Below are 14,667 nucleotides of genomic sequence, written 5' to 3'. Positions count from 1 at the left end.
TTGCTTTAAGCAACGACGTCAATGGTAGGGACTGGGCAATGAAGCAAAGAAATGACGCAATTGAGCAAGAAATGAAAGAGTAAGCTGGGATGAAGTTATAACGCTCTGTCCAGCCTATATCTTGCTGCGGCTCAAGTGCTTTTGGTCCACCGCTGTATCAAGATTGCGGCGGAGGGACTGACAGAGGATATAGCTGGGCATACCAGAAGACCCTGTGCAACAGCATGATGATAAACAGTAAGGGCACCTCCCCGCCGTGTATGGCGGGACATTTGCGGAAAAGAAATTGAGTTCAATTCGCTGCCTTCCGACTTGAAGGGATGGGCACTAAAGGGTTCAGACCCAACCTCGACAACTACCTGGAAAACTCGCGCCGTAGCCGCTGCCGGAAGAATCCGAATCATCGATGACTACGATACGTCGAAGAACGCTTGAGAAGGCCGTTGGGTATATTGGAGAAATCTGTATGGCGGAAAACATCCTGGTTGGAATGACGACCACCATTCAAGTAGGGTGTTTGGCGGTTAATCATTTCGCTTGGGAATTTCACAGGCACCCCGTTTTATCTCCTTCTGTAAAGTAGGGCTTAAGGGGTTTCGTGGTGAACGATTATAGGAGGCTAACCCCACGCGATGAACAACGCCCTCACCGTATCATCCCTTTCCATGCCATCCAAAGAGATTCCAATCGACATACATTCAATGCAGAACCGCCACCACCCCAGCGAAGCGCACTGAGGCTAGACGCATAATATATCTGGATTGCGAAAGAACAACGTCTAACCTCGTAAGAGATGGTAATGCTCCTCTTCTAACAAAGGTACACCAAGGAGGTACCCGTAACACATAACCCAGCATCAGCTCCAGTATAGCTTTTCTGTACTACCGCATAGTTAGAAGAGCCCACCTGCTACAGTCAAGAACGCAATAGGTATTTTCTTTACACTAGCCCTACATTTGACCACAGACTCGGCATACACACTTCAACATGCAACATGTTATGCATTTAACAACCTCGGTTGGTGTGGAAGAAGTCCTGATGAGGTCTGCAGACGTGTGCAAAGCTATCAACGAAACACATGATCTGTAATCATTGCCACATCCGAGGCATTTAATAGGGCATTGTGCAACCTAGCTACCCAACCTTCCTGATAAATCTATTGTGTGGAATAGACGTTTTCCGTAGATATGTAGTTCAAAATTCACTCCTGTTCCAGTCGGCACTGAAGTCATGTTGGCTTTTAGGCCAGAAGGGACTTGGTCAATGCCAGCCATGGTCAATTGGTGAACGCACGTTATTATGCAACAAAGGTATTCACAAAAGTTCACAGTGTAAAATTAAAATATCTAAATGAGCGTAGAGAAGTAAACCTAAATATCTAGCTGCATATGGATTGGTTTGGTTTGTCTGGGTTGTGAGCTGAGGTGGACGAGAAACCACTTGACCAAATGTTCCATTCCTTGATTGATGCAGGTCTGAAGATATGTCTATCCTCCGTTCCAAGATTATTCCTACTAAGTGGAATAAAATTAGAATGAAGGTTTAATGGAAACATTCAAAGGATTGAATGTTGTCGTTAAAACCAGGATAATGGGCGGGAAGACTGTTAATACAAGGAAATGCGGCAATAAAAGAAGGACCTTCGCAGCCCCGATTACTAATTTCCAGTGTTAATACAATCTTCTAATATGATAAAACCAAATTTGTTGCAAAGACAGTAAGACAGGCAGCTTACTTGAAGAAACGGCATGCACCAGCTGCAGCATTGGGTTGAATTGATGATATCTTGTTGCTCATGCTTGCAGGGACGTCCTCTGTATCATGACGAGTTAGATTTTGTCGTTGCTAAATTTGAGTTGAATAGACATACGGCAAGTATTGATGTTGACGTTGATACGCGGCCAGCAATCTTGAAAATTGACATGGTTGCATGCAAGCACCTGAGGACCATTATCAAGAAGCTCAGTAGGTGCTTCCGTTTCGGAGCCAGCCAGCGCAGTAGTAGCGAGGCAGGCTACAACATTAAGGAGCTTAGAGAACTGCATTTTGAGTTGGGGCTTAAACGGTAGGCTAGCTGGATAGATCTTGAAGCGACGCTGTTGGTTTATATTGTTTTGTTGAATAGAAAGATTATTGCAAGAGAGTTGGCAGTTGCACTCTTTTTATATTCCGCAGGTGATATAATACATTTTATCTCCTCGCATATGATCTTACTACATATAAAACTAAACCAGAATCTAATGTAGTAATATATGAGACACGCTCCTCGTTTATTAGTACAAGTGTACTCCAAAGGCAGTGAAATATATGATATTACGGCAGGTGAGACAAGTTTCTCCCTCTTACATAAAGCCTGGCTACATTTAATCTTAGATGAGACATGTGCTTCTTCCTTTGCATACAGACGTATTACACACAACGTTTGATGAGAGGTTTGAAGTCCTCACAAGTAAGATATATACCTCCCTTCCTACATCGGCTGATTATATATGGAGTCAGATAAGAGACTCGAAGGTCTAGTGAGTTAGATATAATGCCATCCTATATTATAGAAATCCCTGGGCTCCTTAATTGATTCGCAGATGACTTCTACTGCCATATTTCAGTTAGTGGTCATAGTATATGCACCCACGAGAATCGGTGACGTCTCAGGGGGTATGTGCAACAAATGACAAGTTCCATGAACATTTGGAGGATAATCACAACTTGTGCCGCCTTTCGCTGGACTGAATATAATACTTGTAGTCATGTGAGGCTTGTTTATGCAAGGAGAATCTGACCTGGTTGGTTATCAGGACGGCCGCAATCAGCATAAATTTCACATTAGAATTTGCCATCAGAGATGCGATAGTAGGATATCAAAGGAGTGACACAACAGAGCTTAATATAGCATAGCGTGATATAGCAGAGCGAAACACGGCAGAGCGAAACACAGCAGAGTAAAACACAGTAAAGTAAAACACAGTAGAGTAAAACTAGTATAACCTGACTTATACTATTAAACTTATTGAATACGCTTACAGCTATAAAGTATATAACTTTAGCTTAAGATAAGCCGGTTATATACACACCGTTTGTTTCTATCCCTGGATATCAGGAGAACAGGACAAGCTGTAGAAAACGGCTTTCTCTTGCTACACTATCTCACTGCAAGAATCTTGATGAGGATGAGGACGACTTAAAGCTTCTCTTTTAGTTCACTCTGTTGGCTAAAGATTTGTTGCAAATTGCGCGGGGAGACTCTATTCGCTGGGTTAAGAAATCCAAGATATTCGAGATATTCAGTCGTTTGCAACACCAATCACTGCCGGCATTGCCGCTACAATCCTGGACCTCGCAGCCCGTGAGGAAGCGATCACTAGCCGGTCAAAGAAGAAGCTCAGACGCCCTGAAGGAATGGAAAAGATGCTACGGATCATGTCAAGTCCGAAGAAAGATGTCAAAGATCGACTGTACTACATGGCGACATGGCATCATTGGGACAGTGGCTGGGAGATGGATGAGTCTAGATGCCGATAGGTCTGGGACACCATCAATTAGCTGTTTTAGCTTAGAGGTAGAGATTAAAGGAGTATATGGCAACAAACAGTAATAAAAATGTTTCAGCTGGTCTGTTCAACTCAATATGACCAGCATAGCTGGCGCACACTAGTCGCCCATAAATCTTTCATGGGAGAACCCATGTGACGGGGCCTTCCTTTCCCATCTGGTTCTCGTCTACAATGGTCTTTCCTATTGCGATGTCGACTTCATCGTCAATGAACTTAAGTAAGTCGAGGACGCCCTCGTTCTTTGCCTTGAATTCGCCGAGTGTTGCCCCGGCAATGCCTTTGATATCGTGCCTCACACCATCCCTGTCCCACCAGATTTTTCGCACTCGGATCCCAAGGATGAATGGCATTGAGCCATCAAAACTCGAGGAGGCGGTCTCTTTGATCCCGTAAACTACTCTGGCGCCGCCCACAGTGCCCGAGTTTGGGTCAGTTGCAACGACCTGGCCGCTGTTGCTTCTAATTCTGGACTGAACTTTGGAGAGCTTGGCTCCTTCGGTCCACATCAGTCCAGTAACCATGTGCACAGGCTTCTTGCGCTTTGTGTTGTTGATGTGAAAGGCTACACCATCGATTTGAGGGCTATTTTCGTATATTCAAACGTCGGGATGAAGTATCGGACGAACAATTTCTCAACTATCAGGGTTTCGTCATTCTCGCGATTGCGCAAGAAAGACAACGCGCCGCCCAGCCCCTCGTTGCCAAAGATATTTTCCCAAATGCTTACTTCGAGGCCTCGCAGCTCTTCAAGGCTGCGGCTAAAGCCGACCTTCTCAGACGGTTTGTCGAGCGGCCTCAACTGCGAAGCGGGAACTTCGATTGTGTCTCCGATGTCAAGTGTTCAAAAGATAGAATCAACATCGAGGCCTCGCAGTACAAAGCCCAACTCCAGTTGACCATTAGGCGGCGGGGCGATACTGAAATCGGGGCACAGATGAAAGGAAGGCTGGGGGCTAAAAGATGTGGCCATTGTGACTTGGAGATATCATTCAGTTAGGCGATGTGAAGGCATGAGCGCCTCTGCAGGGGCTCTATGTGGTGACGGGGAGAACGGTCATTAAGTGTAAAGGATTGTATTGTGCCCTTCAATGAAAGTGTCTAACATGCAGGACGGAGCCTAATGGATTACCAATTTGCAATTCTTTCTCAGCTCTTCAATGTAAAGAGCTCTGATCAATTGGTCCAAAAGGGCTGCCTATCAGATGTCTGCATGCACCTGCGGGGGTTTTCATGGAAGGCCAATCATACATGGATATAATGAGTCCTCTTGTTTGCACGGGTGTTTTTGTCTCTTTGAACGGTCATAGCTCATGTACCAAACACATTCGAATTACGGTTACCCGTATACTATAGCTTCAGCATATGTTTGTTTGTTTGTTTGTTTGTTTTATTATTAACGTCCACTAAGTAATCTAGTTACATAAGTCCTCATCTGGGTACTAGGACGGTAGGAGCCGCCGAGTTCAGATCGGGCGTTCGCTACGTTTCAATGTGACAAAGGAAATGGGGAAGTATCAATCTGTTTTACGTATCTGTTTCTGTAGGGGGGGGGGCGTATGGGCTTGTTTCCTTTACTAGCTTCTGGAAGTCCTTATACCCCCCGTTACCGAGGAGGTATTGGATATAGGTGGTTCCGAAGCGCGCCTCCCTCTCCGGTACGTCGGGGAGGAAAGGGGCTACTATACGGCACTTCACGAAGTACCCTTGTGTCCTTGGCTCCCCGCATTTGCGGGTGGGCCTGGCGTCGTATCCAAATCTCTCATAGTATTCTGTAAAGTCCCCATGTCCAGACCTTTCGGCTAGCAGCCTATGTAGGATCGGGCGTGGGAGATGTAGCTCCGGGGGCATGGAGGGGGCTTTGTAGAGGCCCCATCTACCGGTCTTATATAACTCTGGGTAGTTGTTGTTCCAGTTGTCGTTTTGTATTTCCCTGCGTTTCTTTTTCACCTACCTTTTGATAAAGGTGATGGTGGAGCAGTTTCTCGAGTGGCAAGGGAGTTCTAAACCCTCCTTTGCCAGTTGGTCGGCTTCTTCGTTTCCTAGTACATCTTTGTGGCCTGGGACCCAGGCCACATAGCTTCAGCATAAATTCATGGGAATTATAACACATGTTTATTTGCACAGACTATACCTGCCTAAATGGGAAAAGAACGGTTGTAAAGCCATTCGACTCAGCAGATTCAATATTATTACGTATTTACCTAATCTCTTCTAATATTTTCGACATTGCAACATCCTAATCCAGACACCTGCTAGGATTACCATCCGTGATGGTGACTACCGCCAGTGGTCTTGTGGCTCTTGTACAAAGTCGCAGAGTCGAGGACGGTATTGTTGTTGCTAGCAATGAAGTCGTGCGTCAAGTGCGTAGCGTTGTGGAACGTCAGCTTGCTCCATCCGTAGGTAGCATTAGTAGTATCAAGGCCAAATCGGCTGTACTCCTGGCGAGGGGTCTGAATAGTATCCAGTCCGTCGTAATGACCAGCAGCTCCGTTGGTGATGTACCAAGGAGAGGTCGGGTTGTTCAATTCCTTGGGGTCAATCTTTTGGTCGGCGATAGGAGCCAGGCGCTCGTAGACGTGGGCGTGACCAGATAGAACAAGATCGACGCCATACTTGATGAACAGAGGCTCGAAAACGTCCTTGCAGCTCCAGCAGATGGTACCAGTGACATTTGCGTGGCTGAGATACCAAGGGCGATGGCCGCCAACGATGACCCAGGGCGTGACGCTGCGGTCGATTGACTTGAGATCGGCCTCAAGCCAGTTGACTTGAGCGTTCATCTTCGCGTTGACGGGACTGGCACCCTCACCCTCTGTGCCTCCAATCTCGTCGGGGCCAATAAAGCCGTGGCCAAGATCAGTCTCGGTGTCGAGCTGGATGAAATGAGCCATGCCACTGTTCCAGCTGTACCAAAAGTTTCCAGTGCCGCCGGAAACATCGCTGGGCATGCGGAAGTGATTCTTATAGCCGGTGAAGTTGGTCTGTCCAGGCATGCAGATGCTAAGATCGTAGGTGATATTGTGTGCCTTATCAGCGGTGCCACCGTTGTCGCAGTTGGCCTCGTGGTTACCAGGTCCAACCATGTAGGCCTTGGAAGCAGTGACGGGCATCATCTCGTTGTAGAAGTCGTTCAGGATAGCCTCATAAACCTTGTATCCCTCCTCAACAGTGGTGTTGGGTAGGAATCCCTGAATTTCCTCCTTCAGCCAGTAGTCGGCGTATGCAATGTCTCCGACGTGCCACAGGAACTCGTAGTCGCCCATGGTGCTGATGAGAGAGTCGACCGTGTTCTTCTCACCGGGCTTCAGGACGTTTGTGGGTGCAACACCAGTTCCGGCTGAAGTATACAGACCCTTTGAGCCCATGGTGCCCAAGTCGGCGACAACGGCAACGGAAAAGGGCGTCTTGTCACCAACCCTGCGGCTGGTGGTGAAGTTGAATGGCTCATAGCACACATCCTCGTTCAATTGCGCAGGCAGGTAGTAGTAGGTGGTGTCCGGCCTCAGTCCCTTGATCAAGACGTGGTTGTTGTAAGTCGTCGAGGTGGGATAAGTGACAGACACGGCCGAGGACGCGACATTGGTGAGGTGCTCCTTTGACCTGCCCCAGAAGACACTTGGACGAGGAACATGGTCAAACGTGTTCCAGCTGACCATCATACCATCGTCTCCGTGGTAGGCGATTCGGATCTGCGAGTTGGCAGCATCGCTGTCCGCAGCCACCAGAGGCAGCAGGCTTGCCAGGATAGTGCTCTTCTTCATCTTGTCAACGGTGAAGATATTGGGACCTGTCGGGCTGGTTGCCAAGGTTGGGGCTGGTATGTATATATATGTATCCATTCTGGGTCGGCTGGGATGTGCGCTCATCGCCGTCATAACCATCTGTACTTCATTGCCACTACTGCTTACAGTATCAACACCATGTACGGAAGCTCAACAACTAACAGAGCTCAACTTGATGCGATACCTTGTTAATTGCCCCGTTGGTATTGGCTCGGCGATACCATCCATGGGCGATGTGCGGGGAGATGCACTGCATGCCTCTAGCATTCTTTCGGCACCGAAGCCAGGGGTCAGCCGTTGCATGTGCTCACGCTGAGGCGTCAGATTGGCCACGCCGCGGGATCTGCAGCCGATTCAGGAACCGAATCTCTAGATTTCGGTCTGCACTGTCGTATATACGAGTTAAAACTGCTACGTGAATTCATTACCTCTGGAAGTGTGTCATGAACAGAATATTGACTCTTTTTTCAGCTGGCTGAACAGGCTAAATTGCAGCAAAACAGGAGCCAAGAGGTGAACTATTTCTACCACCGCCAAAAGCTCCCGCTTACTGACGCAGCTGAAGGGTATCTACAAACTCAGTGTTAATGCATGCTCTTTTCGTTTGTACTCTCTTATGATTTGCCAATCGAATGTTTCAAGAATTATACTCATCTCAAATCTTGATAAAAGGCAATTGAGCAGACGCGCGGCAGGGGAAGTAGAATATGTCGAATTGGACCTGAGTTTATTCCCGCAGTGGCGGTGTCCCACGATCGGTTCGTTCTGAACACTAATAAACAACCGCTCCATCTACTAGTAAGTATCGCTATTCAATCATTTGCGACCCGAATTAGAGCTATGGGCTAATAATCTTCAGCTCATTCAATGCAGGGGTCATTTTAGTCGAGCCGGTAGCAGCTTACATAGAGATCCAGCACAGGTGTTCCACTTACAGACTCAGCGTTCCAACCATGTTTCGTACTGTTCTCACATTCCTCCCAGATCTTGGATAATGGCAGCATACCTATATTGAAATAACAGACCATTATTACACGGTCGAGCATGGCCATATTTATGCGGCGTTCCTTAAATTGTTAAGAAAAAGCATGAACCCCAAGAACCCCGGTGATTGTTTCCATAATTCGTCCCCTTACCCAGCCTTCATGTAGAAGGGCATGCTAAAGAGAGATCCATAGTATATCTCGCCCGTTTAGTAAATGGGCAATTATGAACCTGCCTGCAGCAAGGCAGTTATTAAGAATATCAGAGACATTAGAATAGGAGAGCAGTTCTATCTCAACTGGTTCAGTCTATCAATGATCGCATCATGAAGTTGTACATTCTTTGCACAACAAAAACAACAATGCTTGTGGCAGCTATTGCGGTACTGGCCGTTGATAGACATATATGCCTTCATACGATATTTCTGCAAATAAATCGAGCAAAACTAAACACAGCTACCCGCGTCACCCCATTCTCCATCTTACGATCTAAACTCCCATAGATGTTTTGTATTCATTAGCTTGATAATATATTAAGAAAGCAGTGTTCCATATATCTCTCATTTTTATACGATCATATAATCTCAAAATTGAGTATTGTAATTCTACGCGTAGTATTTCATGAAGCTAATGAGTTTAACGATCACTCTGCCTCTCTTATGACTCCATTAATTCTCAACTCAAGCTTTCAATGGATACTATTCGCAAACGTGTACAGAATCTCTTTAAAATATTACCGACCAGCTTCACAAGCTCTTAGCCTTTATAAAAGGAGACTCAACAGGTGAAGTGTTACAATTCTCGTCCTAAAAATCGACCGATAGTAGACAATATCATCGTGCCTTGCAGGGTACCATTCGGATGTACATCTAAGTAGCTCTATGTACACTCTGTGGATGGCACGAGAGCACCAATAGCGGGATGCATAGGGTCACCGCCAATAGGGAGCCTCAGAGATGAACAAGATTAGGCAGCAGTCATAGCCTGATGTCAAAAAGATCACTACATGACATGAGGGATTTTAATCAACGATATACGAAGCAATGCCTTTGCCTTTGCGAACAATTCATTCGCAAGCACAAAAGTGAAATCTCATCGCGTTATTCAGGCGTTTAGCCCAAATAGAGTGTCACCATACAGATAGAACAAGGGACAATGAAAAGAAAAGCACGGTCGCATCTACGCAATATTCGCAACAACCGGGTTCGCAACAACCGGTTTCGCAACAACAGGTTTCGCAACAACTGGCTTCGCAACAACCGGTTTCGCAATAACAATGTGGTCACACAGGGCGATACGCATATTTACATGTCAGATCGACCAGCCCGAGCTGCGATTCACGTCATTGCATATCCACCATACGAAGATTTCATCAAACGACCAGATATTGTTGATAAACTTGACCAGCTCTTGCCACGATCATCAGGCTACCATAGTGCCGCTCTTTGTGGGCTAGGCGGAACAGGGTATGTTGGTGTTATGCGATTCATCCGGCGTTTACTGAATAACCCGAATGTAGAAAAACCCAGATTGCGCTCGATTATATATACCGACAATGTGGTACTCGCTCCGTCTTTTGGGTACACGCGGATACAAAAGCAACAATCATAAATGATTATAAAACAATCGCGAAAAAGCTTGGCATTATGTATGAACAGCTTGATGACGAAGCTTTGCTCATGGCAGTTTGCAGTCGCATTGAAGAAGAGCCAGAGTGGCTCTTAGTCCTCGATAATGCTGATGATCTATCATTATTTGGAGTAGGGCCAGCATCTACTTCGTCAAAGAGTCTACCCAACTGTGTCCCTCGAGGCCCCAAGGGGGTCGTTCTGTGGACGAGTCGTGACAAGCGCATTATGGGGACATTGGTCAGCCCTCTCAGAGTAATTGAAGTAGGTGATATGTCACTCGAGGAAGCAAAGAAATTGCTCGCGCTAGCAACGGCAACGATACAAACCGAAGCATCGAGTGAAGACACCAAGGACATAGACAAATTATTGGAAAACCTTCAGTATCACGCATTAGCAATTTCGCAAGCCGGTGCCTATATGCGAAGAACGTCGACACCAGTGAGAGATTATTTAGCTATGCTCTCAAAGAAACAGAAACGACAGAAACTTTTAGAAAAAAGCGAGTTCGATCGACATCGGAAATCTGGGGCGCCCAACAGTATTCTAGACACATGGAGCATCTCAATCAGGCGTATTCAGCAAGAAAGCGAGCAGGCATTCCACTTGTTTCATATTATGGTATACTTTGATTGCCAGAGCATTCCTGAATCATTGGTCGAAATTGTCGGCATACGTTGTCACTTAAAAGATGACGAACTGAAGGAAGCTATAACCCGACTTGGAGAATTTTATCTCATCTATCAACGAAAAGATGAACATGGGTGCGCGATCTATGAAATACACAAACTTGTACAGGAGGCTGCACGATATGGGTTGCGTAGAAGGAATCTATTGGACAAGGGTTTGACAACAATAAACGTCAGCGATGTTCCGCGGGAAAGGGAAGAAGATTCGGAAGACTCGGAAGAAACATATTTCGCAATGTATGCCTTGTTAATTATGGGATTCCTTTCTGAAAAACTTCAGGAAACTGGACAAACCTGGGCTCTGGGCGATGCTTATCTGACACATGTTCTTCAGATAGTTGAATGGATGGATATCTTCGAAGAGAAGGTTATCGTATTGACCGACCTTTTGCTTGTTGCAGGTCTGCTGGGGCGCCTTCGCAGATGGAAAGACAAAGAATTGTTAGTTAAGAGGGGGTTAACAATGACACGAAAGATGCTTGGAGAGGAACATCCGGATACGATGAAATGCATGCATGCCCTTGCCATATCGTACCTCGGGCAAGCTTTCGGACTTCGAGATACAGGGCCGCTTCAATTTGACTTTGATTCTTGGGGCAAAGGAGCTCAGGAACTGTGTGGTGAAGCTGAAAAGATAGGAAAACAGTTAGTGAAGCTTGGACGAAAAATCTCTGAGCCAACGGATCGAGAAAAAATCGCAAGCTTGAAGCTTATGGCGGATGTGTACTGCGGACAAGAAAAATACAACAAGGCCAAAGTGTTTACAAGAAGAATACTACGGCTTCAGTGGAAAGAACACGGATTAAAGCATCCAAGTACATTAACTGCGATGGAAGATCTTGCTCGTGTCTTTTACTTCCATGACACACCAGGTTTACGCAAAAGAGCTTTGCGTGTCAGGGAAAAAATACTGGAATTTCAGAAAGAGACAACTGGAGAGAAAACTCCGACTACCATATATGCTATGTATAATCTCGCGACTTCTTTGAAAAGGTGTGGAAGGCTTCGCGACGCTATCACTCTGATGAATCAGTGCTGCAGGCTATCGAAAGAGGTCTTTGTAAGGGGTCATGATATGATATTTGAATGCCGTTGGCTTGCAGCGTATTGGAGATTAGAGCTTTCTAAAGATGATAAAGATGGTATACAATGAGCCGTACATAAGCTGTACAAACTGGATCATATGAGCCAATTGACGGTTTTGTAGGTACGTACCCTATTCCCTCGCAAAATTCGACTATAGATTTCTGAAATTTCGCTTAATCAGCTATGCATAGTTAAATAACTACTACAGTAATTGATGGGTAATATCTGGAGGGACCTACGGTCGAGTTTTGCGAGGGAATACGGTATAAGGCATTGTCTTCTTCTAAGGAACGCAATTTACGCCGCAGAATCTATGTAGATATAAAGCTATTAGGCCATCTTATAGCATTTTCCATTTTAGTTTTTCCTCATAGGATTCGTCATTAACATAGCTGTTAGAATCGGCAGTATTATAATATTCGCCCGATCTACGTTGCAGGCAATCATGCCTTTTATCACTGGGGTTCTGAGCATGGAATCTCATTTGGAAACTGCAGATAGGCATGGTAAGTGGAGGTCGCCTTTAAAATTAGTGTTGAGATAGCCTCCTCATATGTTTGATGTATCCTATGAAACTTCCGTATGCAGCCAGTCAAATGTATCTAATAGATCGAAATTAAAATCCAGAGGCTGGGGAAAGTCGTATGCCAGAGCTGCCCGGGGACTATTGCCGTCTACACTGCCATCCAAGGTATGATCCAACACCCGCTGTATAATGACTTTGCAGTCCATGCACAAATCTCCATTTGGTGCGGATGGACGCACCCAGTCGAGAAAGCCTACCAAGAGACTGAGATTCTGTATAATACTTGACCGTGAGATTCGTGCATCCTTGGGATGTTTGCCTGTAAATGTCGGGTTGAGAAGTTCTAGACAAAGGATGCCGCCTGCGGGTGCGGCGTGGGCCATGAGCTTGCTCAACAATTAGCAAGGGGCGATAAATAATAAGACGGATTGCACTACTCACAAGCCATTCAAAATTGCGCCGCATTGCTGCGAAACGGTCTTTGTGCGTCCACATAGTAAGAGTCAGTGTGAGCATCTCAAAGCTAAATAGCAGCAGATTGCCTTCTTCCAAGCTACCGTTTAGTAGCAGCAGCCTTTCCAAGAAGAACATTGTCTGTAAGTGAGTAAGTCGAATGAGTATCCGAGCATAGACGGACTTGGTATCTATATCAGGATCTAACACGTCTTGCGGATCATATCTGAGATACGGGGGAAATGCCGCAACCAATTCCAGTTGTCGACCCTGCATGTTTCTAGCCGATGCTGTGAGCTTCCACCTACGTTTGAAGAGAAAAAAAAAGTTACGTGTGGGAACATACCGTAGCTCATCAAGAGTTACACAAACCTGGCAACCTAGGGCAATCTCCATGACTTCCTCGAGAGCGGCCGCCAACATACGGCGAGCTCGAATAAGCGTAACTGGATAGATTTCGCCTTTTGTGTTCCAGCCGCGATCATCCAGCTCTTGTACAGCCTTCTGTAGCGTTGACTGATCTGCAACCAGGTCTTCATCTCTGAGATCGAGGGGCAGAGGTGTTGTGCAGTATCGACGGCTGAGCAATGGAGGTCGCCCAGAAAATGCGACGCAAAACTTATCGTTGTTGAAGATCTGGGCAACGAGCCTTCTGTTATATTCGGAGGACAAGGTGGGTGTATACGGAACCTCCTTCTCCATGGCATGTAGGCCCATGAAGGTCAACATGGACACAGCCGCGCCGTGGGCGTACCAACACGATCCAGCTGCTCAATCATTATTATGAAAGCGAAAATTAACTCGGAGACATTCATATGCTTACCGGCATCGCCGTCCAGACAAGACACCAAAATGGTTCGACGTCGGTGAAGATCCAATAACACAGGACTGCCATCACAAAACTGCTTAGACAAATCAATGCAATAATTTATATACGTTCTGGAAAGTTCCTTAGACCCCTTTCCAGGAATCCACTCAACGTGACAGGGCCGAAAAGAGTTCATAGTATCCGCAAGACGCTCCAAGCCTCCCCATATCAGCCCGATTGACTCCCATCTGAGATTGCTGCCACAAAACTGATCCATCCACTCATGCGGATCGTCGATCTCTTTAAAAGGCTGCGCAGTGTTATGGCATATCATCTCGGCAATGCTTTCCAAGTTGGGGCCAACCCCGTCCGCATTCTTTTTGAGCAAGTCTTGAAGATATCTGGTAATACGGGCCAGCGCGGCTTGAGTCGAGCCCCAATCCGGGATATCTTCGTCGTTGAAGACAATTTGCTCATTACATTGCCCTGGCAGAGCCTCCAAAACGTAGATGCTCATGTGGCGCACTATAGGGGAGAGCTGGTTGAAAGAGCGCCTCGGAGTCATCCGATCATCGGCAGGTAGCGAGAGCCGAGGGTCCGCTTCCGGGCCTTGAAGACGGCTGAGACTTCGCTTTGTCGCCTCGAATACGTTGGTATGGCTGGTGAAGCCCATGTAACCAGAATTGGGCGATCCGTGTCCATTTGTATGTCCGTTTGTATGCCCGTTTGTGTGTCCATTTGAATGGCTCTGCGTTGGCGATGTGTTCAGGGACATGGAAATCGATGGCCTCACTACTGGTCTCGGGCGCCGTACGCGCCGCCGTGGCTGAATCACTTCTCCGACGGTGTAGGTGCATTCGCTGGCCTGGTTTCTCTTAAGGCATCGGTTGCACACTGGACGAGCATGATCGCAGGCGACTTTGCGCGCGCGACACTGATCGCATGCCTGGAGTCGCCCGTTTAGACGCCGCAGCGGTTCGTTGTCGCTCATCTTGATATTGACGATGAATATGAAGAGGTTAGCCTTACAGTGAAGGTCGAGTCAGTTGACCGAAAGGCGTAAGAGAGGAATTTCTGAGTGCTTAGTAAGGCGAAGCGTGGTGGCAACGCGACGCAAAGTTGGCAAGGATTCAAGTCAAATAGTTACCTTGTCAACAA

General features: G+C 46.5%; 6 protein-coding genes across 6 annotated transcripts; 2 read left to right on the top strand and 4 right to left on the bottom strand.

The window, feature by feature from the left end:
* Positions 1 to 1,317: 1,317 nt before the first annotated feature.
* M431DRAFT_519857 (hypothetical protein) lies at positions 1,318 to 2,139 on the bottom strand. The gene is made up of 3 exons (XM_024920406.1): positions 1,871 to 2,139; positions 1,736 to 1,814; positions 1,318 to 1,657 (listed from the first exon to the last, which is right to left on the bottom strand). The coding sequence occupies exons 1-3, from the start codon at positions 2,043 to 2,045 to the stop codon at positions 1,543 to 1,545; spliced, it is 369 nt and encodes a 122-aa protein (XP_024774216.1). The 5' UTR covers positions 2,046 to 2,139; the 3' UTR covers positions 1,318 to 1,542.
* A 1,441-nt stretch (positions 2,140 to 3,580) lies between these two features.
* Positions 3,581 to 4,605, bottom strand: M431DRAFT_16514 (hypothetical protein). Its single transcript, XM_024913004.1, has 3 exons — positions 4,449 to 4,605; positions 4,178 to 4,364; positions 3,581 to 4,133 (listed from the first exon to the last, which is right to left on the bottom strand). The coding sequence occupies exons 1-3, from the start codon at positions 4,519 to 4,521 to the stop codon at positions 3,668 to 3,670; spliced, it is 726 nt and encodes a 241-aa protein (XP_024774215.1). The 5' UTR covers positions 4,522 to 4,605; the 3' UTR covers positions 3,581 to 3,667.
* Positions 4,606 to 5,645: 1,040 nt separating this feature from the next.
* On the bottom strand, positions 5,646 to 7,539 carry M431DRAFT_507960 (hypothetical protein). Its single transcript, XM_024919045.1, has one exon. It carries the CDS (start codon positions 7,313 to 7,315, stop codon positions 5,810 to 5,812), a length of 1,506 nt encoding a protein of 501 aa, XP_024774214.1. The 5' UTR covers positions 7,316 to 7,539; the 3' UTR covers positions 5,646 to 5,809.
* Positions 7,540 to 7,785: 246 nt separating this feature from the next.
* On the top strand, positions 7,786 to 8,556 carry M431DRAFT_422421 (hypothetical protein). The gene is made up of 3 exons (XM_024915035.1): positions 7,786 to 7,849; positions 7,902 to 8,134; positions 8,196 to 8,556. Exon 2 carries the CDS (start codon positions 7,953 to 7,955, stop codon positions 8,103 to 8,105), a length of 153 nt encoding a protein of 50 aa, XP_024774213.1. The 5' UTR covers positions 7,786 to 7,849; positions 7,902 to 7,952; the 3' UTR covers positions 8,106 to 8,134; positions 8,196 to 8,556.
* An 805-nt stretch (positions 8,557 to 9,361) lies between these two features.
* Positions 9,362 to 11,843, top strand: M431DRAFT_507958 (hypothetical protein). Its single transcript, XM_024919044.1, has 2 exons — positions 9,362 to 9,785; positions 9,839 to 11,843. Exons 1-2 carry the CDS (start codon positions 9,475 to 9,477, stop codon positions 11,787 to 11,789), a joined length of 2,262 nt encoding a protein of 753 aa, XP_024774212.1. The 5' UTR covers positions 9,362 to 9,474; the 3' UTR covers positions 11,790 to 11,843.
* Positions 11,844 to 12,289: 446 nt separating this feature from the next.
* Positions 12,290 to 14,284, bottom strand: M431DRAFT_85354 (hypothetical protein; the record flags this gene model as incomplete). The annotated part of the gene is made up of 4 exons (XM_024923543.1): positions 12,290 to 12,634; positions 12,690 to 12,981; positions 13,048 to 13,468; positions 13,525 to 14,284. The coding sequence occupies 4 exons, from the start codon at positions 14,282 to 14,284 to the stop codon at positions 12,290 to 12,292; spliced, it is 1,818 nt and encodes a 605-aa protein (XP_024774211.1).
* Positions 14,285 to 14,667: the final 383 nt, after the last annotated feature.

Source organism: Trichoderma harzianum (assembly GCF_003025095.1).
Source record: "Trichoderma harzianum CBS 226.95 unplaced genomic scaffold M431scaffold_6, whole genome shotgun sequence".
Lineage (NCBI taxonomy): Eukaryota > Fungi > Ascomycota > Sordariomycetes > Hypocreales > Hypocreaceae > Trichoderma > Trichoderma harzianum.
The sequence above is the reverse complement of the archived record's forward strand: the minus strand, read 5'-3'. Positions and strand labels throughout refer to the sequence as shown.